Below are 24,642 nucleotides of genomic sequence, written 5' to 3'. Positions count from 1 at the left end.
GCCCTTTTCATAGTGAATAACGGTTTAATTTTTAGCTTGGACTCATGAATTTTGTATAATTATTTAGTGGATGTGATGGAGCTTCCTAAAGGGGAACATGCGGGAAATATAGCTTTAACTTTATGTCCATTATAAATAAAAAAAAATAGGTAACAAAAATTATTCTTCTACCAGTTACTTTGTAGCAGTTTGGTATATTATATAAACTTAATATGGGCCGCGGATGTGGTCAGACGATAAGCCTGGATGCCATTGCAATATATCCTGAAATGCTGATACCGAATAAAATGCAATAAGTCACCCAAAAAGTTGTCTGGAGAAAGTAGCAACCTGTGTATGATGTCAAAAAGTATATAAAAAAAAACAACAACTTACTAATATAATGTTATTGTTACGCCGAGCGCTCCGGGTCCCCGCTCCTCCCCGGAGCGCTCGCTTCACTCTCCCCGCGGCAGCGCTCCGGTCACGTCCTCTGACCCGGGGCGCTGCGATTCCGCTGCCAGCCGGGATGCGATTCGCGATGCGGGTAGCGCCCGCTCGCGATGCGCACCCCGGCTCCCCTACCTGACTCGCTCTCCGTCTGTTCTGTCCCGGCGCGCGCGGCCCCGCTCCCTAGGGCGCGCGCGCGCCGGGTCTCTGCGATTTAAAGGGCCACTGCGCCGCTGATTGGCGCAGTGGTTCCAATTAGTGTGTTCACCTGTGCACTTCCCTATAACACCTCACTTCCCCTGCACTCCCTTGCCGGATCTTGTTGCCTTAGTGCCAGTGAAAGCGTTCCTTGTGTGTTCCTTGCCTGTGTTTCCAGACCTTCTGCCGTTGCCCCTGACTACGATCCTTGCTGCCTGCCCCGACCTTCTGCTACGTCCGACCTTGCTTTTGCCTACTCCCTTGTACCGCGCCTATCTTCAGCAGCCAGAGAGGTGAGCCGTTGCTAGTGGATACGACCTGGTCACTACCGCCGCAGCAAGACCATCCCGCTTTGCGGCGGGCTCTGGTGAAAACCAGTAGTGGCTTAGAACCGGTCCACTAGCACGGTCCACGCCAATCCCTCTCTGGCACAGAGGATCCACTACCTGCCAGCCGGCATCGTGACAGTAGATCCGGCCATGGATCCCGCTGAAGTTCCTCTGCCAGTTGTCGCTGACCTCACCACGGTGGTCGCCCAGCAGTCACAACAGATAGCGCAACAAGGCCAACAGCTGTCTCAACTGACCGTTATGCTACAACAGTTACTACCACAGCTTCAGCAATCATCTCCTCCGCCAGCTCCTGCACCTCCTCCGCAGCGAGTGGCCGCTCCTGGGATACGCTTATCCTTGCCGGATAAATTTGATGGGGACTCTAAGTTTTGCCGTGGCTTTCTTTCCCAATGTTCCCTGCATCTGGAGATGATGTCGGACCTGTTTCCCACTGAAAGGTCTAAGGTGGCTTTCGTAGTCAGCCTTCTGTCCGGAAAAGCCCTGTCATGGGCCACACCGCTCTGGGACCGCAATGACCCCGTCACTGCCTCTGTACACTCCTTCTTCTCGGAAATCCGAAGTGTCTTTGAGGAACCTGCCCGAGCCTCTTCTGCTGAGACTGCCCTGTTGAACCTGGTCCAGGGTAATTCTTCCGTTGGCGAGTATGCCGTACAATTCCGTACTCTTGCTTCAGAATTGTCCTGGAATAATGAGGCCCTCTGCGCGACCTTCAAAAAAGGCCTATCCAGCAACATTAAAGATGTTCTGGCCGCACGAGAAATTCCTGCTAATCTACATGAACTTATTCACCTAGCCACTCGCATTGACATGCGTTTTTCCGAAAGGCGTCAAGAACTCCGCCAAGATATGGACTCTGTTCGCACGAGGCGTTTCTTCTCCTCGGCTCCTCTCTCCTCTGGTCCCCTGCAATCTGTTCCTGTGCCTCCCGCCGTGGAGGCTATGCAGGTCGACCGGTCTCGCCTGACACCTCAAGAGAGGACACGACGCCGTATGGAGAACCTCTGCCTGTACTGTGCTAGTACCGAACACTTCCTGAGAGATTGTCCTATCCGTCCTCCCCGCCTGGAAAGACGTACGCTGACTCCGCACAAACGTGAGACAGTCCTTGATGTCTACTCTGCTTCTCCACGTCTTACTGTGCCTGTGCGGATGTCTGCCTCTGCCTTCTCCTTCTCTACAGTGGCCTTCTTGGACTCTGGATCTGCAGGAAATTTTATTTTGGCCTCTCTCGTCAACAGGTTCAACATCCCGGTGACCAGTCTCGCCAGACCCCTCTACATCAATTGTGTAAATAATGAAAGATTGGACTGTACCATACGTTTCCGCACGGAGCCCCTTCTTATGAGCATCGGATCTCATCATGAGAGGATTGAACTTTTGGTCCTCCCCAATTGCACCTCGGAAATTCTCCTTGGACTTCCCTGGCTTCAACTTCATTCCCCTACCCTGGATTGGTCCACTGGGGAGATCAAGAGTTGGGGGGCCTCTTGTTCCAAGAACTGTCTAAAACCGGTTCCCAGTAACCCTTGCCGTAACTCTGTGGTTCCTCCAGTAACCGGTCTCCCTAAGGCCTATATGGACTTCGCGGATGTTTTCTGCAAAAAACAAGCTGAGACTCTACCTCCTCACAGGCCTTATGATTGCCCTATCGACCTCCTCCCGGGCACTACTCCACCCCGGGGCAGAATTTATCCTCTCTCTGCCCCAGAGACTCTTGCCATGTCCGAATACGTCCAGGAGAATCTAAAAAAGGGCTTTATCCGTAAATCCTCCTCTCCTGCCGGAGCCGGATTTTTCTTTGTGTCCAAAAAAGATGGCTCCCTACGTCCTTGCATTGACTACCGCGGTCTTAATAAAATCACGGTTAAGAACCGCTACCCCTTACCCCTCATCTCTGAACTCTTTGATCGCCTCCAAGGTGCCCACATCTTCACTAAATTGGACTTAAGAGGCGCCTATAACCTCATCCGCATCAGAGAGGGGGACGAGTGGAAAACGGCATTTAACACCAGAGATGGACACTTTGAGTATCTGGTCATGCCCTTTGGACTGTGCAACGCCCCTTCCGTCTTCCAAGACTTTGTCAATGAAATTTTTCGTGATCTGTTATACTCCTGTGTTGTTGTATATCTGGACGATATCCAAATTTTTTCTGCCAATCTAGAAGAACACCGCCAGCATGTCCGTATGGTTCTTCAGAGACTTCGTGACAACCAACTCTATGCCAAAATTGAGAAATGTCTGTTTGAATGCCAATCTCTTCCTTTTCTAGGATATTTGGTCTCTGGCCAGGGACTACAGATGGATCCAGACAAACTCTCTGCCGTCTTAGATTGGCCACGCCCCTCCGGACTCCGTGCTATCCAACGCTTTTTGGGGTTCGCCAATTATTACAGGCAATTTATTCCACATTTTTCTACCATTGTGGCTCCTATCGTGGCTTTAACCAAAAAAAATGCTGATCCCAAGTCCTGGCCTCCTCAAGCAGAAGACGCCTTTAAACGACTCAAGTCTGCCTTTTCTTCGGCTCCCGTCCTCTCCAGACCTGACCCTTCCAAACCCTTCCTATTGGAGGTTGATGCCTCCTCAGTGGGAGCTGGAGCTGTTCTTCTACAAAAAAATTCTTCCGGGCATGCTGTCACTTGTGGTTTTTTCTCTAGGACCTTCTCTCCAGCGGAGAGGAACTACTCCATCGGGGATCGAGAGCTTCTAGCCATTAAATTAGCACTTGAGGAATGGAGGCATCTGCTGGAGGGATCAAGTTCTCCTGTTATTATCTACACCGACCACAAGAACCTCTCCTACCTCCAGTCTTCCCAACGGCTGAATCCTCGCCAGGCCCGGTGGTCTCTGTTCTTTGCCCGATTTAATTTTGAGATTCACTTTCGTCCTGCCGATAAGAACATTAGGGCCGATGCTCTCTCTCGTTCCTCGGATGCCTCAGAAGTTGAACTCTCTCCGCAACACATCATTCCACCTGACTGCCTGATCTCCACTTCTCCTGCCTCCATCAGGCAGACTCCTCCAGGAAAGACCTTTGTTTCTCCTCGCCAACGCCTCGGAATCCTCAAATGGGGTCACTCCTCCCATCTCGCAGGTCATGCGGGTATCAAGAAATCTGTGCAACTCATCTCCCGCTTCTATTGGTGGCCGACTCTGGAGACGGATGTTGTGGACTTTGTGCGAGCCTGCACTATCTGTGCCCGGGATAAGACTCCTCGCCAGAAGCCCGCTGGTTTTCTTCATCCTCTGCCTGTCCCCGAACAGCCTTGGTCTCTGATTGGTATGGATTTTATTACTGATTTACCCCCTTCCCGTGGCAACACTGTTATTTGGGTGGTCGTTGATCGATTCTCCAAAATGGCACATTTCATCCCTCTTCCTGGTCTTCCTTCTGCGCCTCAGTTGGCTAAACAATTTTTTGTACACATTTTTCGTCTTCACGGGTTGCCTACGCAGATTGTCTCGGATAGAGGCGTCCAATTCGTGTCTAAATTCTGGAGGGCTCTCTGTAAACAACTCAAGATTAAATTAAATTTTTCTTCTGCATATCATCCCCAGTCCAATGGACAAGTAGAAAGGATTAACCAGATCTTGGGTGATTATTTGCGACATTTTGTTTCCTCCCGCCAGGATGACTGGGCAGATCTCCTCCCATGGGCCGAATTCTCGTATAACTTCAGGGTCTCTGAGTCTTCCTCCAAATCCCCATTTTTCGTGGTGTACGGCCGTCACCCTCTTCCCCCCCTCCCTACTCCCTTGCCCTCTGGTCTGCCCGCTGTGGATGAAATTTCTCGTGACCTTTCCATCATATGGAGAGAGACCCAAAATTCTCTCTTACAGGCTTCATCACGCATGAAGAAGTTCGCGGATAAGAAAAGAAGAGCTCCCCCCGTTTTTTCCCCTGGAGACAAGGTATGGCTCTCCGCTAAATATGTCCGCTTCCGTGTCCCTAGCTACAAGTTGGGACCACGCTATCTTGGTCCTTTCAAAATTTTGTGTCAAATTAATCCTGTCTCTTATAAACTTCTTCTTCCTCCCTCTCTTCGTATCCCTAATGCCTTTCACGTCTCTCTTCTCAAACCACTCATCCTCAACCGTTTTTCTCCCAAATCTGTTCCTCCCACTCCTGTTTCCGGCTCCTCGGACATCTTCTCGGTCAAAGAAATTTTAGCTGCCAAAAAGGTCAGAGGGAAAAATTTTTTTTTTAGTGGACTGGGAGGGTTGTGGTCCTGAAGAGAGATCCTGGGAACCTGAGGACAACATCCTAGACAAAAGTCTGCTCCTCAGGTTCTCAGGCTCTAAGAAGAGGGGGAGACCCAAGGGGGGGGGTACTGTTACGCCGAGCGCTCCGGGTCCCCGCTCCTCCCCGGAGCGCTCGCTTCACTCTCCCCGCGGCAGCGCTCCGGTCACGTCCTCTGACCCGGGGCGCTGCGATTCCGCTGCCAGCCGGGATGCGATTCGCGATGCGGGTAGCGCCCGCTCGCGATGCGCACCCCGGCTCCCCTACCTGACTCGCTCTCCGTCTGTTCTGTCCCGGCGCGCGCGGCCCCGCTCCCTAGGGCGCGCGCGCCGGGTCTCTGCGATTTAAAGGGCCACTGTGCCGCTGATTGGCGCAGTGGTTCCAATTAGTGTGTTCACCTGTGCACTTCCCTATATCACCTCACTTCCCCTGCACTCCCTTGCCGGATCTTGTTGCCTTAGTGCCAGTGAAAGCGTTCCTTGTGTGTTCCTTGCCTGTGTTTCCAGACCTTCTGCCGTTGCCCCTGACTACGATCCTTGCTGCCTGCCCCGACCTTCTGCTACGTCCGACCTTGCTTTTGCCTACTCCCTTGTACCGCGCCTATCTTCAGCAGCCAGAGAGGTGAGCCGTTGCTAGTGGATACGACCTGGTCACTACCGCCGCAGCAAGACCATCCCGCTTTGTGGCGGGCTCTGGTGAAAACCAGTAGTGGCTTAGAACCGGTCCACTAGCACGGTCCACGCCAATCCCTCTCTGGCACAGAGGATCCACTACCTGCCAGCCGGCATCGTGACAGTTATTAGCTATAGTGCAGACATCTTCTATAATAACTGTGTTAAGACAAAAGGGAAAAAAGAGGGAACACGCGCCCCTAGTGTGATATGTTTATAGACAGTGAATAAGTGCAATAAAGGTCACACTTACCACAATGTGTTGCCCTAAGGGCACAATACCATACAGCGTATTAATCAGGTTAGGTTGTCAGCAGCCACGATCCTCCGGTCTATCCTGGTTCATCGGTCCAAATAGCATCAATGAAAAATAGCAAACATGGATCTTTGCAGGCACATGGACAGCAGTGGATTAAAGTTCATGGAGTCTTCAATACATATAGATGTTTATTTTAAGCACATAAAAGCAACGCGTTTCCTGCCCGTAGCGGGCACTTCATCAGGCAAGTGTGCATGTATACAGGTATCAGAGAAAGCACATTTAAATAGACGGTCCCTACGTACAATCAAAAGGTCAAATCAATTAAGCTATTCTGGACAGGATTACGGAGTCCAGGTGAACACAGTTATGTAACAAAAACATAACAGTGTGTGTTTTCTATTCCACCTACCACTAGCTTCGCCACAGGATCTATACCGCCGTTCATTCATGAATCCATATTCAGCCAGTGCATGCACTGGCCCCGCCCACTCTCATCCTCGCTACAGTATCTGTAGCGTCGCTCATTCATAAAATCAGACTACTCCAGTACTGGGCAGCCGGAACCTAAACCCGTCCGCTAGCCAGTGCTTGGAGATTCTGCGGCTATCATATTTTCCTTTTTTCTTGATTTTATAACTTTCTGTGTCTCTGTATCCACTAGAGACTATAATACCTCTATCTGTGATAAGTTTGTTTAGACATTTGTATGATGTTTTTGTTACGTAACTGTGTTCACCTGGACTCCGTAATCCTGTCCAGAATAGCTTAATTGATTTGACCTTTTGATTGTACGTAGGGACCGTCTATTTAAATGTGCTTTCTTTGATACCTGTATACATGCACACTTGCTTGATGAAGTGCCCGCTACGGGCAGGAAACGCGTTGCTTTTATGTGCATAAAATAAACATCTATATGTATTGAAGACTCCATGAACTTTTATCCACTGCTGTCCATGTGCCTGCAAAGATCCATGTTTGCTATTTTTCATTGATAATAACTGTGTTGTCTGGCTTGTAAGCTGTGATATTATGTCACCGGCTCTGAATGCAGTCTACTCCCTCCTCTGCTCCTCTATGTAAAGGGGGGAGATGGTATTACTGCTTATTAGCTGCATGACTCATTAGATAAGGCAGCAGAAAGCCATTCTCAATCACAGTAGTTCTGTCAGAACTGGATTCCTGCTGCCTTATCTGGTAAGCCATAACTCTTATCAGCAGTAATACCAGACCCCCTTTACATCACTGATCTTGTCCTGTGCTGACAGGAAGGGAGGGGGGAAGAGGGATGTGAGCTCTTTTCATTTAGAGCCTGTGACTTGACATGACAGCTTACAAGGGAAAAGCACAGCTGATATAGAAGAACTCTGTACTATGGCTAACAACATAGATATCCCTTTTAACTTTGTTATAAATGTCCTATCCCGGACATCTGACCGATCACTGGTCGGAACATTATAAACTGAAAGTCACTGCTGTGTTCACCAGTCCAGATATAGACAACATTGCACAACCAAGCCAACAAGACCAAGTGAAGAATTAATGTATCCTTTGTGATGGAACTGCAGGTATTTTAGTTTATGATTTTTTTTTTATAGTTTTAGGCATATTCAGCTTATATTGCAAACATTTTGGAAAAGCCCTATGAAAATGCAGTGCATATGGAAAAAAGATTTTAGACTCTTTCACTTTTGTCAAGTTTTCCCCATCATTCTGCACTCAATACCCCAAAATGTGCGCAAAAACGTCTGTTAGCCTCTGAGCAACTTCATCCACACGTCTCCCAACACAATGGACAATCCGCAATAAAAATCATCACTAGTCCGGTGAGTGCATGTGTATTCTCTCCTACCACTGCATATATATATATATAATGTTTATTTATATATATATATATATATATATATATATATTTTTTTTTTTTTTTAAGCGCCCCTATTCTAAAAAGAAAAATGTTCAACATATCTTCAAGCTCCCCAGGACAGGATCGTCGTGCAACAATTAAAGCGATAAGCCAAGGTAAGGTACCAAACTGACCAGTAAATAATTCACTGTAGATAAAGTTTCTGGACCATATAATTGTAAAAACGGAGTTGGTGTCTACCTGAATATAGAAACCTATTTATATTCCGGACTTGCTTTCCAGAAGCGCAGTGCAGCACACAAGGTCTTACCCTGGCAGGAAGGAACAGGCTGACATTTCTCCTAAACAAAATTATTTGTTTGCCTTTTGTTTCCCCCTTTCTCTGTTACTTTAGGTTTGGAAGATTCTATTGTGTAATGGAGGTTTTTTTTGATCATGGCTGTTATCGCCAGTGATTCCAGCACTACTGTCGCTCTCTTGGCTAACCTGACATGTCTACTATTGCTCGTGTCAACCTGCATTGCATCTCCCTTCTTCATCTCCTTTCATGAAGCAGACAGAGGTTCTTTTTTTCATGACTATAATTATCTGAATTTCTGTTCCAGAAGAAGAAGAAAAAAAAAAAAAGAAAAAAACTGCTACAGTGGAGTAAGAAACCACTGGAGACGGAAGAAACAAAAGCCTGTGGAAGCAATGTTATTTTCAGCTGTATGATCTTGGTCTTATTTACTAAGAAAAGCTAATGTTTTAATAATGTACCATGTCCTCGCATCTCACAATGAAAGCCAACAAGTGGAAAAGAGGGGAAAGATGTCATTTTGAATGGGGATTGGATTTCTAAGGTGGATGGAATAAAGACAAAAAAGAAAGAAAAAAAATGAATAACAGCCAAAGCGGGGAAAAAATCACTTACATTTTCAAGGATAAAAGCGCATTTATATGATATTTATTGCTATTTTTTATTTCAAATATATTTTCTTAATGTATTTCTTGTGTTTTTGTTGCATAAAATTCTTATAAAATATACAAAGCCCATATTTTCCAGATTTAGGGCAAGGGCATATTAGGACTTCATTCAAGCCACAAGTTATTTTAAAGGGGCTATCCACCATAAGGTGATTGTAGTACGTACCTGGCAGACAGTAATGGACAGGCTTAGGAAGGATCTGTGCTTGTCTTGGGGCTAAATGGCTATGTTGTGAAATTACCATACAGCTATGCCTATCTTTTTGTGAACTATTTCCTGTTGGAGTTCTCCCCCTCCAACTACAAGTCCCATGATTCCTTGTTTGTAAGTGTGAGGTCACTTTTCTCCCCCCCATACATCAGCCAACCCACCCATAGAAACACACCTGTGCTCTCTTCTATGCAATAAATCAGTGTTTTCTAATCAGTGTGCCTCCAGCTTTTGCAAAACTACAATTCCCTGCAGAATGATCTCCATCCCAGCCAGCGGTCGCTTCATCCAGTGAAGCAAAGACAGGCTACCTCGAAACACTTGACTAGTGATGTAATGTCTCAGCCGCACTGCAACCTGGGAAAACCTGAGGTGACACTAATTTTGTATGCTGTTAAAAATAAACATTGGGGAAAATATCACAGAAGAATTGCAAGACCAGCCATCACATATGTACAGACACTACATTATGAACTACATTAACTTTGCTAGCATAGTCAAATACAAAAAAATAATGGAATGCCCCTTTAAGCAATATAGCAACTACAACAGTCTATATAGCCATGCTATACCTCCGTATGCCACAATTTCCATGGTATCATGTGCAGTAACCTGTCTTAAAACATCACATCATGTCATATCACAAAATCTATAAACATTACTTAAAAAAGAGGATATTTCCATAACACAGGACGTTATGAAAGCAATGACCAATGAACAACACACACTTTGTACATCCTGTATACATTCTGCTGTCCCCCATTGTTGGCCTCCACTGGTCCAATGTCTCTTCTATCTGTGAAAATAAAAGAAAAAGGACCGACGGACGGTGCCTCGTGTAATACCCTTAATGAGCGGTTGATGGGGGGCAGCCCCACGGAGCTTATAGATGGCTGCTCACCTTAGAAAAGATCTCAATGCTCATATCACCCCAGAACATATCGGGGTACAAATGGTTTGAGTCGCTGCTCAGCCAATGGGTTCCAGGAGAAGATAACAGTCGTCCTGGAGAGGTATGCGAAATTGACGAAGAAAACCCTTGGATTGGAAGTAGTCCTTAGCAGGACCATTTATTAAACAAAAATAATTAAAGACAGGATTACGCGATTCGGGAGACCCTGATCTGAGAGGAAAGGAGGGCTCCTCCCAAAACACGTAATCCTGTCTTTTATTATTTTTGTTTAATAAACGGTACCTTTGGCATCCATCTAATTCATCCATACAAGTTTGCAGCGCCATAATCAAAGGGTTTTCTTCTTCACTTTCGCAATGTCTCTTCTAGGCCTTGTTGCTTTTTTTTTTTAGGGATGTCCCGATTCCGAATATTTGTGTGAGTACAAATGTCCCAGATACCTGCCGGCGGGACTTCGGCCCGAAGGTATCACGGAGGTGCCCTGTGCACGCTACCTATACAGTGCACTCAGCAACTGAACACACATCATAGCTAAGACCTGTGGCTAATGGCAAACATCACTGATCGTGGTGATGTTCGGCATTAACCCATTAGATGCCATGATCAAAGTTAATTACGGCATCTAAAAGCCCTAAAATGAACTGCCTGTTAGCTCAGGGATGCTGATCGGGATCACTGCAGTGAAATCACAGTGTCCCGATCAGCTGTGAGGACGGCTGGAGGACTGTCACGAATCGGCTGGCTGGAGGTGGATCCTCTGTGCCAGAGAGGGATTGGCGTGGACCGTGCTGGTGGACCGGTTCTAAGTTGCTACTGGTATTCACCAGAGCCCGCCGCAAAGCGGGATGGTCTTGCAGCGGCGGTAGCAACCAGGTCGTATCCACCAGCAACGGCTCAACCTCTCTGACTGCTGAAGATAGGCGCGGTACAAGGGAGTAGACAAGAGCAAGGTCGGACGTAGCAGAAGGTCAGGGCAGGCAGCAAGGATCGTAGTCAGGGGCAACGGCAGGAGGTCTGGAACACAGGCTAGGAACACACAAGGAAACGCTTTCACTGACACAATGGCAACAAGATCCGGCGAGGGAGTGCAGGGGAAGTGAGGTATAAATAGGGAGTGCACAGGTGAACACACTAATTAAGCCTGCTGCGCCAATCAGTGGTGCAGTGGCCCTTTAAATAGCAGAGACCCGGCGCGCGAGCGCCCTAAGGAGCGGAGCCGCGCGCGCCGGGACAAAACTGACGGAGAGCGAGTCAGGTACGGGAGCCGGGATGCGCATCGCGAGCGGGCGCCTCCCGCATCGCGAATCGAATCCCGGCTGAGAGAGGTATTGCAGCGCACCCGATCAGCAGGTCTGACCGGGGCGCTGCAAATGCGAGGATGTTGCGAGCGCTCCGGGGAGGAGCGGGGACCCGGAGCGCTCGGCGTAACAAGGACCCTTAACATTGTTCCATGCCATCCAATCGTCACTCCCAAACTGCAGCCAGCCATGGCAGGCCGTAGTAAAGGATTGACGATAACACTGAACAATGCTATGCTATGGCATATCAGTGATCAGTGTGTAATAGTTCCCTATGGAGAAAAATAATAGTGAAAATAAATGTGTGAAAAAATATATAATAACAATAATAATAAATATGAATTAACCCCTTCCATAATACAATTTTTAATTACCCCCTCTTTTTACAAAGTTAAAAAAAAAAAAAAAAAAAAAAAAATATATATATATATATATATATATATATTTATATATATATATATATTTTAATATTAAAAAAGCCCTTCCACTAATAAAAACTAAACAAAAAAAAACAAAAACAAAAAAAAACCTCCTTTTCCCTTAAAAAAAAATTGGAATGAAAGAAAAAAAAAGGTAAGTGGTATGGACGAGTACTTATAAAAAAAAAGGATCGGTACTCACTCTGTCTTAAAAAAATGGTATCGGGACAGCCCTAATTTTTTTCCAAACTGTTAAATTATCACATGAAGACGTAGGCCGCTATAATGTAGCATGTCGTTGGAGAACACAAACACAGGATGTTATGTTACTACGGATAAGCTTTTACTAAGGCCTAGTAAACACACGACACTAAGAGGAAATGCTTGCAATGATATCCATTCCTAAAGTCATTATCCTACAAACTATTCTCCAAAGGAAATAAAACAATCTCCTTTAAACTAAACCAGAGTCTCCTCCAAAAAAAAGTGTCACCCATCTGTAGGTAGCTGTTTGGATGAAACTTTGGTTTGGCTAGTATGAGAAAGTGTTTCACCTTCTGACAGAGAGCTAATTTGCATATTTATTCCCATGGAGCACTGCCTGGCCACAAGTCTCCATACACCTCTAGATCTCTTCAATGAGAATCAGCATCTCCTTTCCCTTTTAGTTCAAATATACATCAAAGTGGGGGAGGGGGGCTTCTAGTATGGGCACTTTAAAGGGGTACTCTGCCCCTAGACATCTTATCCCCTATCCAAAGGTTAGGGGATAAGATGTCTGATCGCGGGGGTCCCGCTGGAACGGAGCGGAGTGGCAGGGTCGTGACATCACAGCCACCACCCCTCTCAATGCAAGTCTATGGGAGGGGGCATGGCAGCCACCACGCCCCCTCCCATAGACTTGCATTGAGGAGGCGTGGCATGATGTCATGATGGGCGTGGTAGTGATGTCACAACCCTGCCACTCCAAGCAATCTGAACAAAGTGTTCCGAACGCTGGGGCGGCGGAGTACCCCTTTAAATAAAGAGATGCTTACAAGGGAGTGACTACCAGTCACTTAAGTCTATGGGTTCTCCTGTATATCCCCTGGTTGCGGGGCTGTGGAGATTGCCTGGGGGTTTTACATATCCTGCTACCACACCAGCATCATGGTAAAGTATGACTTAACTGTCTGAGTCCTGCTGTTTTACTCTCAGGCTGCATCTCTGATGGGTCTTCCGGTACATCTTAGGTTGAATTTGTGGACTCTTATAATTTTTACCTTATAATCTATGTAACTATGTCTGCTGATCATGCTACTCTCGGGCTGCAAAGATTGCCCTGGATATATACACACATATGTTAATATATATATATATATATGCCCAAGGTTAAGGTTGGAAGACCAAGCAATGCCCTGTACACATTAGCCTTACCAAACTATAAGGTTTGAAGGAAGCATTTCCTATGAAACTTCTTGGTTACTCATCACTCCTTAAGATAATCATAAACCACCTTTGGCCAACACAACCATCTAGAGGATGCAAACAATTCTACGTGACTAAGCAAACCTAATCATAAAAAAGGAAACACACTTGCTCCCATAAGTTAATCAGTTTCTACATCACTGGTTTCATGGAGGAATTGGTAAAAATAATTTTAAAAAATAAGGCGTTTTTACCTTCGCAGAAATTAATTCCATTCCCTGTATATCCACTAGCACAGTAGCAGCCGCGTATCCCCTTCTCCTCCTTACATTGAGCATTTTCATGGCACGTCTGCTGACATTGCTGACCAGAGTCCAGCAAAATAAATGTACACACTGCAAAAAATAAACAACCATCATGTCATGTTATTAAATGTACTGACACGAGAGAAAAGATTAATAGAGTGCTTATGGTGTTTGATGGGGGTCCACATGGCCTGTGCTATATGTGTGTGTACATGTAAACTTGCAAAAAATAAAAAATAAATCATAATAATACATTTTCTGGAAAATGCTTTAACACTATTCACATCTTTGCTAGGATCGGTTTGAGAGAAGATAAGAAAATAAAAAATATTTAGAATTAAACAATACAGTGACCCCCCGACCTACGATGGCCCCGACATAGGATCATTTCAACATACGATGGCCTCTCAGAGGCAGCGTCAAAATACGATGCTTTTGTGTGTCGGAGCCATCGCATAAACGGCTATCCGGCAGCGCAGACTGCTTCAGCTGCCGCCTGATAGCCGTTTAAGGAGCCCAGTGTGGTCCGGTGAGTCTCACTTACCTGTCCCCGGAGCTCCAGACCGTCATCTTCGGGATCCCCTGCATCGCCGTCGCTCTCCTTTGTAGTCATCAGATCGCCGCTCACGCCGTCCCGTCATCCAATAGGAGCGGCGTGTGTAGCGACGTGATGACGGCGATGATCCTAGGCAGCAGAGACTGTCCGGAGTGGCGGGGACACCCCCGGGACAGCGATGGAGGGCGACATCCAGGGCAGCGGTGACGGTCCGGAGCGGTGGGGACAGGTGAGTATAACATCCTATACTTTACATTGCACGGATCCCTCAACATACGATGGTTTCAACTAACGATGGTTCATTTGTAACGAATTACCATTGTATGTTGAGGGACCACTGTACTAGGACATGTGTCCTTATCCTAAAAGGCTTATTTGGTTAATAAAAACTAGTCCCCTATCCACAGGATAGGGGATAAATAAGTGTCTGACCGCAGGGGGCCCGACCACTGGGAACCACCAATCCCCCCCCCCCCCACACACACACACACACATCTCCTAAATTGGGCCCATCTCTCACTGCTGAGCTGATTATGGCAGCCCATTCAGCCCATTTAGTGACAGTCCATTCGGCCATTGATCGGCTTAGGTTCCACATTGCTGCAGCCGGTTACTGGCTGAGTGGGCAGTCACTGCCAAAACTACTATGTCTCGAAAGGTGGGTGTCTGAGCACTCAGTGAGGTAAGTCGGGCCCGTTCTGGAGATCATGGGGGTGTCCTAGCAGTTGGACACATATCCCTATACTGTGCATAGTGCATACATTTTTATTAATAAGATAAGCCCTTTAAGTAAATTTTCATTGCATAAAAAAAAAAAAAAAAAAATATATATATATATATATATATATATATATATATATATATATATACAGTATATTAAATTAAAAGGAAAAATATATCTAAAGAAAATGTTAAAGGGGTACTCCGCCCCTCTGCGTTTGGAGCAAACTGTTCCGAACGCTGGAGCCGGCACGGGAGCTCGAGATGTCATAGCCCTGCCCCCTCATTACGTCACGCCCCACCCCTCAATGCAAGTCTATGGGAGGGGGCGTGACATCTGTCACGCCCCCTCACATAGACTTGCATTGAGGGGGCGGGGCGGGACGAGCTCCCGTCGCCGGCTCCAGCATTTGGAACAGTTTGTTCCAAACGCTGCGCAGCGAAGTAACCCTTTAATAACTGTACAAATTTGAAAATGTAACTATGTAACCTATGTATCACTGGACTAATACGGCTACTCCTAACTACTCACATATATATATATATATATATATATATATATATATATTTTTTTTTTTTTTTTTTTTTTAAAAGAGCATCTTTTAAATCTTTAAATATTTTACTGCAACATAAAATAAAAAACATAAACAATAAACAACATAAAATGAAAATGTAAGAAAAAAGTTTCACATATTTCCCTAAACAGAACAGGTTTAATTTAAGGTAAGTAGAAAAGATATGAATACTGAAATAAATATAGAATTTTTCAGATGACAGATACATAGAATGTGAACAATTTATAATTGATAAAAACATTTCAAACACTCCCAAGCTGGAGTCTAATGCCCTTCTAAAGTAAGTGTTGTGGTTGCTTTCCTTACACTAGGTTAGAAAACACAGGCAAAAAAAATGTAAAAAGTTAAAAAGACAAATCAAAAAAATAGAAAAACAAAATTAGTAAAAAAAAAAGGATTCATACATAACATTATATTTAACATTTCATTATAAATGTATACATCTACTGCTTTGTTTTTAACACATAGACCTAAAAAAAAACAGTCCATACAATGTGAACAGTAAGTAGTTTTGTAAACTTTCTAAAAAAAAATAAAAATAAAAAAAAAGTGTAAGATTAAATATAAAGATGTATAATACAAGATTGACTAAATCGAAGACCTGGGAGGTATAAGATGGCAGGTACAAGGTGATTAACTACACCCAGCCCCGAATTTCTTACCTATGAGATAGAGACGTTTCATTTGAGGTGGCCGATTCGGAGTCCAGTGTTGAACAGTTGATACAAGCGGCTCCGGGGGCTCTCGGCCTTGTGACGCAGTCGGTTTCCTCTTCAGATTTTCCTGTCTCTTTGTTTGCTCAGGAATTCTATTTCCTTCACTTTCATCAGCAAGGAGATGACTTGGAAACCTTATATAACGTGTACAGCCTGTACAGGAGCTGCTCCGGTCTACAACTTGACTTATTAAAATACAACAAAAATGTTCTTGAAGTTTTTAACCTTTATGTTTTTGTTTTTCTCTATATCAGTCTCTTGGTTTTTTTTTTTATATACTTTATTAGTGGCAGGAGATTTTCCAGGGAGGAGTCGGGAGTGATGAAGTCACTCCTTTGTCCTACAGATCTTGAGAAAGATTTACTTAGAATGCTGCCACTGTTGTGTCTATGACAGGATGGAAACCATTGCTCGGAGAACCATTAACACTTCCTGGAACACGCAGGAGGCAAACACAATGTACTCGTGGATGGTGGGGAATCTCCTGATACAGTTCCATGTCATGACTTTTTTCACATTGTGTTCCATGTTATGTGTTGTAAAGGTGGAATCTGTCCCTTGTTATTTGTTCCTTTAAAAAAAATTTAAAATGCTGTATATACTCGAGTATAAGCTGAGCTTTCCAACACATTTTTAATGCTGAAAAAGCCCCCCTCCCCTCCCTCGGCTTATACCAGAGTGAGGTGCCTCCGCCAGGCTGCAGTTTGCCAGTGGCGGCAAGACACAACAATAGATCCGATGAACGGGTAGGTCTCTAAACACCCACCCCCCCAGTAACTTGTCAGTCCACTCCATGCATTGTGTAGGGCCCTTTAACATGGTAGAATAGGTAGACTTTTGAAAAAAAAGAAAGCTTACGATGGCGCTGCTCGATCGGGTGAAATTCACAGGAGTCCCGATATAAATAGTATCAAGGGTTATTGACACAAAATACAAATCATTTTACATAGTACAAGACGCGTTTCGGGAGTAAACCCTCCCTTTGTCAATTGTGAGAAAATGGCTGACAGCCAACTCTCATAACCTATTCTGTAATACTTTATTGTCCAACATGCTGGGAGTTGTAGTTTAGGGCCAGCTGCAGAGCCATAGGCTGTATCAGGGCATGCTGGGCATTGCAGTTAGTAACTATAATGCCCAGCATGCCCTGATTTGGCCTATGGCTGCATTTTCCACCGTAGGCTCCGTTGGGGTGAGCTGTATCAGGGCATGCTGGGCATTGTAGTTAGCCACTGTAACACCTAGAATGCTTTGATACAGCCTATGGCTGCATTTTCCACCTTAGGCTTATACTCGAGTCAATGTGTTTTTTTCCAGTGGTTTGTGGTAAAATTAGGTGCCTCAGCTTATATTCGCATTAGCTTACACTTGAGTATAGATGGTAATAACACAAAATAATGAATACATAAATAATATATATGTGGTAGAGGGTGTGATGCAGGGCAGATGGAATTGCCCTAGGGGCAGCTGGCATTAACCCCTTGTGTTCGTGATGCCAGTGCATGGTTTATCCTCAATACCACGTGAAGGTATACTGCTGGATCCTAGGCTAGGCACAGGGGCAATAATGACTCTGACGCCAAGTTACAGACAACGGTAGCTTTACTGAGTGACAGATGGAACAGTCTATACAGCTTAGCCAGGCCCACGGAGATGACCAGTGACTTCAGAGACCTCAGGGCTTGCTGGGACTTGTAGTGGACTGGGACAATATTGCTGCAGGCCACGCTGATTGAAGACAGGTGACTTTGACTTGACTGACTTTAATGGGACTGACTATACCCCAATTACATAGTTAGTATGGTTGAAAAAAGACATACGTCCATCAAGTTCAACCAGGGAATTGAAGGGAGGGGTGTAAGGGGATAAGGGGAAGGGATGTAGTTTTATAATTCTGCATAAGCATTAATGTTATTTTGTTCCAGGAATGTATCTAACCCTGTTTTAAAGCTATTAATTGTTCCTGCTGTGACCAGCTCCTGAGGTAGACTGTTCCATAAATTCACAGTCCTTATGGTAAAGAAGGTGTGTTGCCCCTTTAGACTAAACCTTTTCTTCTCCAGACGGAGGGAGTGCCCCCTCGTCCTTTGGGGGGGTTTAACCTGGAACAAACAATTGTAACTCCTTTAATCGCTCCTCATAGCTAAGATGTTCCATGCCCCATATTAGTTTAGTCGCACGTCTCTGCACCCTTTCCAGCTCCGCAGTGTCCCTTTTATGGACTGGTGCCCAAAACTAAACAGCATATTCCAGGTGAGGCCGTACCAATGCTTTATAAAGGGGGAGTATTATGTCCCTGTCCCTTGAGTCCATGCCTCTTTTGATACATGACAATATCCTGCCGGCTTTGGAAGCAGCAGCCTGACATTGTGCTATTCTGTAGTCTGTGATCTACAAGTACACCCAGATCCTTCTCTACCAGTGACTCTGCCAGTTTAATCCCCCCTAAGACATACGATGCATGCAGGTTATTAGTACCCAGATGCATAACTTTACATTTATCCACATTGAACCTCATTTGCCAAGTGGATGCCCAGACACTTAGTCTATCCAAGTCATCTTGTAACTTATGCACATCCTCTATAGACTGTACCGTGCTACAAAGCTTGGTGTCATCTGCAAAGATAGAAACAGCTGTTAATGCCATCCTCTATATCATTGATATATAAATTAAACAACAGCGGTCCCAGTACTGAACCTTGGGGTACACCACTAATTACCGGGGACCAATCAGAGTACGAATCATTGACCACCACTCTCTGGGTACGATCCATGAGCCAGTGTTCAATCCAGTTACAAACTAAAGTTTCCAAGCCCAAAGACCTTAACTTACCTCTCAGACGTCTGTGAGGGACAGTATCAAACGCTTTGGCAAAATCCAGAAACACTATATCCACAGCCATTCCTCTGTCAAGGCTTCTACTCACCTCTTCATAAAAGCAAATTAGATTGGTTTGACAACTTCTATCCTTAGTAAACCCATGCTGGCTATCACTTATAATACAATTATCCCCTATGTATTCCTGTATGTAATCCCTTATAAGTCCTTCAAACAATTTACCCACAATGCACGTTAAACTTACCGGTCTATAATTGCCTGGCGAAAACCTAGAGCCCTTTTTGAAGATTGGTACCACATTCGCCTTGCGCCAGTCCCTTGGCACAATACCAGACACCAGAGAATCTCTAAATATCGTGAACAAGGGTACAGATATTACTGAACTTACCTCTCTAAGAACTCTTGGGTGTAGTCCATCTGGTCCTGGAGATTTGCTTACATTTACTTTACTTAACTTACCTTGTACCATCTCTACATTAAGCCAGTTCAGTACATTACATGATGTGTTACCAGCACTGACCTGTACATGATGTGTTACCAGCACTGACCTGGCCAATGTCAGCTCCTTCTTCCATAGTATATACAGAACTAAAGAACCCATTCAGTAGCTTCGCCTTCTCTTGATCGCCGGTGACAACCTCCCCATTATCATTATTAAGGGGTCCTACATGTTTTTTTTTTTGTATTTATATATCTAAAAAAAATATTTAGGATTAGTTTTGCTTTCTTTTGCCACCTGTCTCTCATTTTTAATTTTTGCTGTTTTTATTACATTTTTACAGATGTTATTAAGCTCTTTGTACTGTTTAAATGTTATAGCTGACCCATCAGATTTGAATTTTTTGAAGGCTATTTTTTTGCTGTTTATTGCTCTTTTAACATCATTTGTCAGCCATGTAGGATTTAGTTTTAATTGTTTATATTTGTTCCCCTTTGGTATATATTTAGCTGTATAGTTATTTAGAGTTGATTTAAAGATGTCCCATTTACCTTCTGTATCAGTATTTGAGAACACCTCCCCCCAGTCTATGCCCTGTAGTGCAGCTCTCAGCCCAGGGAAATTTGCCTTTTTAAAGTTATATGTTTTTGCCTTCCCCGTCTGTCTTTGTTTTCTACATTTTAAGTCAAAAGTAACTATATTGTGGTCGCTATTACCAAGGTTTTCCCGCACAGTTACATTACCAACCAGCTCTGCGTTGTTGGAAATGATCAGATCCAACAAGGCATCACTTCTTGTTGGGTCCTCCACAAACTGGCCCATAAAATTATCCTGCAATAAATTTAGGAATTTTCTCCCCTTTGTAGTTTTAGCCAACCCCGGACCCCAATCTATATCTGGATAGTTAAAATCTCCAATTATTACCACTGTACCTGCCCGGGCGGCCCTCTCTATTTGTTTATTTGTAGCTTACATGAAGACTTGTGGCTGCTGAATGGACTTGAGGCCTCCTATGGACTCCAGACGCACTCTGAGGACTTGACTTAGCTGGACCTCAGCAAAGATTCAGAGCTGACCTCAAAGAGAGAGAAGAGACTCCTCCCAGGATGTTTATAGGGGAGACTCTGGTGGGGTCCCATAGGTCACCCTTAGGTCACATGGTCACTGACACCTCACTGGGTTACTGTGATGTCCCAGTAAAGGTACACAGTCCTGTACTACCTTTAGGCCCTCTCAGGTTGAATCCCTCAGTGACCTGGGTGCTCCCCTGCAGGAACTCCCCTTGTTCTCCTGTTAGTTTGATAAATGTGGTGTATGTTCCTTTAATTCATAGACAAAATCCTTATGTTTAGATAGTATACAGGACCTGTGAGAGGTCTCACATGTACTCCCAGAGAGCACCAGCTTTAACCTATGACCCACAGCTTGACCAATGGGCTTTAGTCTAGCCCCCACTATATAAAGGGGTAGCCATCTTTAATTAACTCTATTTCCTCAAACTCTTCTGAGAGTAACACCGAAGTCTTTGCTGAAGCAGCTACCAGAGATCTCAGGACAAGTGTTCAGCATTTCGAGTACCACAAAAGCTACAAGTCTCCAGTATGTCTACAAGTCTATGTCTGCTGTCACTACAGCTAGTCAAGTCCTGCACATAGTCAAGTCAAGTTAATTACAAGTATTGGTCCAGCAAGCTGCGAGGTCCTCTGGGTACTGGTTACCTCTCTGGGAATTCTGGCCTTAGCTGTGAAGATAATTTTACCTGTCTTCTATTCAGTTAAGCCTCCGTTTACCCATAACTGGTTGTAGACTCTTTGTTCACTACTAGTCCATGCGATAGCGGAGAATCCTGGTGTGTTGGTGTTCCGGAACCCTAAAAACCTCACTGGCGTCACGAACACATAGGGGTTAATACCATCCGACCCCCGGGGGTTAATAACATCAGATCCCACCTCTTTCACCACAACACCCGTGTTCCCGCCATTCACCCGGGGGTCCACCACATTACACTGACATGACAACAGGTTAACCACATGACAAATATTCTTAAAGGTACAACACTCTTCAAGTATATACAATACATAGCATAAAACCAACTATACAGAGGGAACAGGTGAAGGGGGCCCAGGGGTCACTGACAGGGCAGCGAGGGTACATGGGTACAACTCCTGTAGTGGGCCACCACATATATATATATATATATATAAATATATATATATATATATATATATATATATATATATATATTCTTTTTACCTTTTCTAAGTTATCAATGTCTACTGCAAATAGATATGGTTCTATATTTTGTCAGTTTTTGGTGTAATTTTAGTATTTTATTTCTATTGTCCTGAACAGTGGTCTCCAAAATGTGACCCTCCAGATGTTGCAAATATACAAGAGTCTATTTCTTTATCTATCTATCTATCTATCTAATTATCTATCTATCATGGGTAAAGGATTGCAGCACACAGCAGAAAATTCAGTGTTTATTCCATCCTCAAAAAACAAGTGCAATGTTTCTGCGGCCTCTCGACGCCTTTTTCATTTCATATCTATCTCATATCTATCTATCTCATATCTATCTATCTATCTAATATCTATCTATTATCTATCATCTATCTATCTATCTATCTATCTATCTCATATCTATCTCATATCTATCTATCTATCTAATATCTATCTATTATCTATTATCTATCATCTATCTATCTATCTATCTCATATCTATCTCATATCTATCTATCTCATATCTATTTATTTCTCTCTCTCATATCTATCTATCTAATATCTATCTATTATCTATCTCATATCTATCTATCTATCTATCTATCTAATATCTATCTATTATCTATCATCTATCTATCTCATATCTATCTATCTCATATCTATCTATCTATCTCATCTCTATCTCATATCTATCTATTTATCTAGAGAAAAGAAAAGCGGGCAGCACAACCGGGTTGACTGTGGTGCTAGCTGGTTGACTCGGTCCCAAGTCCCAAAAGTATATGTAGAAAAACAGCAGCACTCCAGGATATACGTGAATAATGTGTGGCTTTATTCACCAAAGCATCAGAGGTTGCGACGTTTCAGCCTTCTCACAAGGCCTTTGTCAAGCCTTGACAAAGGCCTTGTGAGAAGGCTGAAACGTCGCAACCTCTGATGCTTTGGTGAATAAAGCCACACATTATTCACGTATATCCTGGAGTGCTGCTGTTTTTCTACATATCTATTTATCTATCTATGTAATATCTATCTATCTTTCTATCTATCTATCTCATATCTATCTATCTATCTCATCTATCTTATATCTATCTATCTATCTCATATCTATATATCTGTGATAGCCTGGAGGGTGTAGGGTATGGGGAGTGTAGCTGTGCGGTTATTAAAGGATGCTTGTTAACCCTTGCTATTTGTGACGCCAGGGTGAGGGCTCCTCAGTAATGCTTGTCCTACCGCCACCCTTCCCAAGAGCGATAGGGAGGTAGATAATAATAGAATGTCCACAACCGGAGAGTTTTCTGAACCAGGTATAACTTTTACTGAAGATTTTCTGCAAGCTTCATAAACTGAACAGTCTCTATGCATACACCTGCTTTCTTTGGAGATTGACAAAGGTTGGGACTTTAGCAATTTAGAGTCTTTAAGGTATTATGCGCTGTTCCACTGGATTTAGGGGATTAGTTGCGGTCCAGTAGTCACGCTAGCTTTAGCGGGGGTAGTTTTGAACTCACGGTTTTAGTTCAGCTGAGGCCGGTAGGTTTTTCAGGCTTAGCGTGTCTTTGCAAGTTGCGCAGATCCCTCCTGCTAGTCCGGCATCCACGAGAGCAGCAACCCAAGAGAGCGATAATTGGCTACAGCTCCCTTATATGGGCAGGGGCTGGACTAACGCTAATTGGTCCATACTTGTGTCAATCACCATTACAAAGACTTGTGGGCAACACGTGACCCAAGGACCCCCAAAGATTCTCCAACATACCATAGAGGAGATTAATACGGTCACATGACCGAAGGTCCTGCGACGCTAAACAAGCTAAGTACTATACATTATATTAGATATATATTTTTATTAAATAAATACATGTATTAACATTAGAGAATTGGAGTAGAGAAGAGGCGACTAGGGGCTGTCCCACCTGAGGGACCCTACCTGAGCGTAGTTACTCTGACTTTGGGGACCTCCACACTAGGTATGGTATGCAATACTGTACCGGGAAACCACATATCTATTTCCTATCTATCTCATATGTATCCATCTATCTCATATCTATCTATTTATCTCATATCTATCTCATATCTATCTATCTATCTATCTATCTATCTATCTCATATCTATGTATCTCATATCTATCTATCTATCTCATATCTATCTATCTCATATCTATCAATTTATCTCATATCTATCTATCTCATATCTATCAATTTATCTCATATCTATCTATCTCATATCTATCTAATATCTATCCATCAATCTATCTATTTAAACCAGGATTATTATTCCTTTATAATATAATATTTAACCCCTTAAGGACACAGCCCATTTTGACCTTAAAGGGGTACTCTGGCCCGAATACATCCTATCCCCTATCCAAAGGATAGAGGATAAGATGTCTGATTGCGGGGGTCCTGCCAATCTGTCTTGCGCACCCACCTCCGCAGCGCTGGTGGCTCCAAATGTGTAGCATGATGACCACGGGGCCGGAGTATTGTGACATCACGACTCCACCCCCGTGAGACATCATGCCTGTCCCCTCAATGCAAGTCTATGGGAGGGGGCGTGATAAGATGTATTAGGGCCGGAGTACCCCTTTATTTTTGCATTTTCATTTTTTCCTCATCGCCTTCTAAAATCCATAACTCTTATATTTCCATTCCCAGACCCATATGAGGGCTTGTTTTTTGCGGGACCAGTTGTACTACTCATTTTACCATAAAATGTATGGTAAACCCCCCCAAAAAATGTTTGTGTAAGGAAATTTAAACGAAAATCATAATTTTTTTAAAATTTGGGGGGTTTAGTTTTCACGCTGTACACTTTATGGTAATAATTACATGTTTTCTTTATTCTCTGGGTCAATATGTCAATATGATTAAAATGATACCCATGGTTACATACATTCCTATTATTTTGCCGCTTTTAAAATATCTCAAACTTTTTTTTTTTACAAAATCAGTACGCTTAAAATTGCCCTATTTTGACCACCTCTAACTTTCTTATTTTTTCATATTTAGGGATGTATGAGGGCTCATTTTTTTGTGCC

At 44.0% G+C, this 24,642-nt stretch overlaps 1 protein-coding gene across 2 annotated transcripts in view; it reads right to left on the bottom strand.

The window, feature by feature from the left end:
- The window catches only part of ADGRL4 (adhesion G protein-coupled receptor L4), a 190,076-nt gene extending 173,904 nt beyond the window's left edge, over positions 1-16,172 (bottom strand). Inside the window, exons 1-2 of one of the 2 annotated variants that reach the window (XM_056532609.1) lie at positions 16,050-16,172; positions 13,486-13,626 (exon numbers count right to left, since the gene is read on the bottom strand). In XM_056532609.1, coding sequence (XP_056388584.1) covers positions 13,486-13,626; positions 16,050-16,071 — 163 coding nt within the window. In that variant the 5' untranslated portion in view covers positions 16,072-16,172. The remainder of the gene's footprint in view (positions 1-13,485; positions 13,627-16,049) is intronic. The other variant, XM_056532607.1, reaches the window with a different exon arrangement.
- Positions 16,173-24,642: the final 8,470 nt, after the last annotated feature.

The sequence above is a fragment of the Hyla sarda genome, chromosome 7 (assembly GCF_029499605.1).
Source record: "Hyla sarda isolate aHylSar1 chromosome 7, aHylSar1.hap1, whole genome shotgun sequence".
Lineage (NCBI taxonomy): Eukaryota > Metazoa > Chordata > Amphibia > Anura > Hylidae > Hyla > Hyla sarda.
The sequence above is the reverse complement of the archived record's forward strand: the minus strand, read 5'-3'. Positions and strand labels throughout refer to the sequence as shown.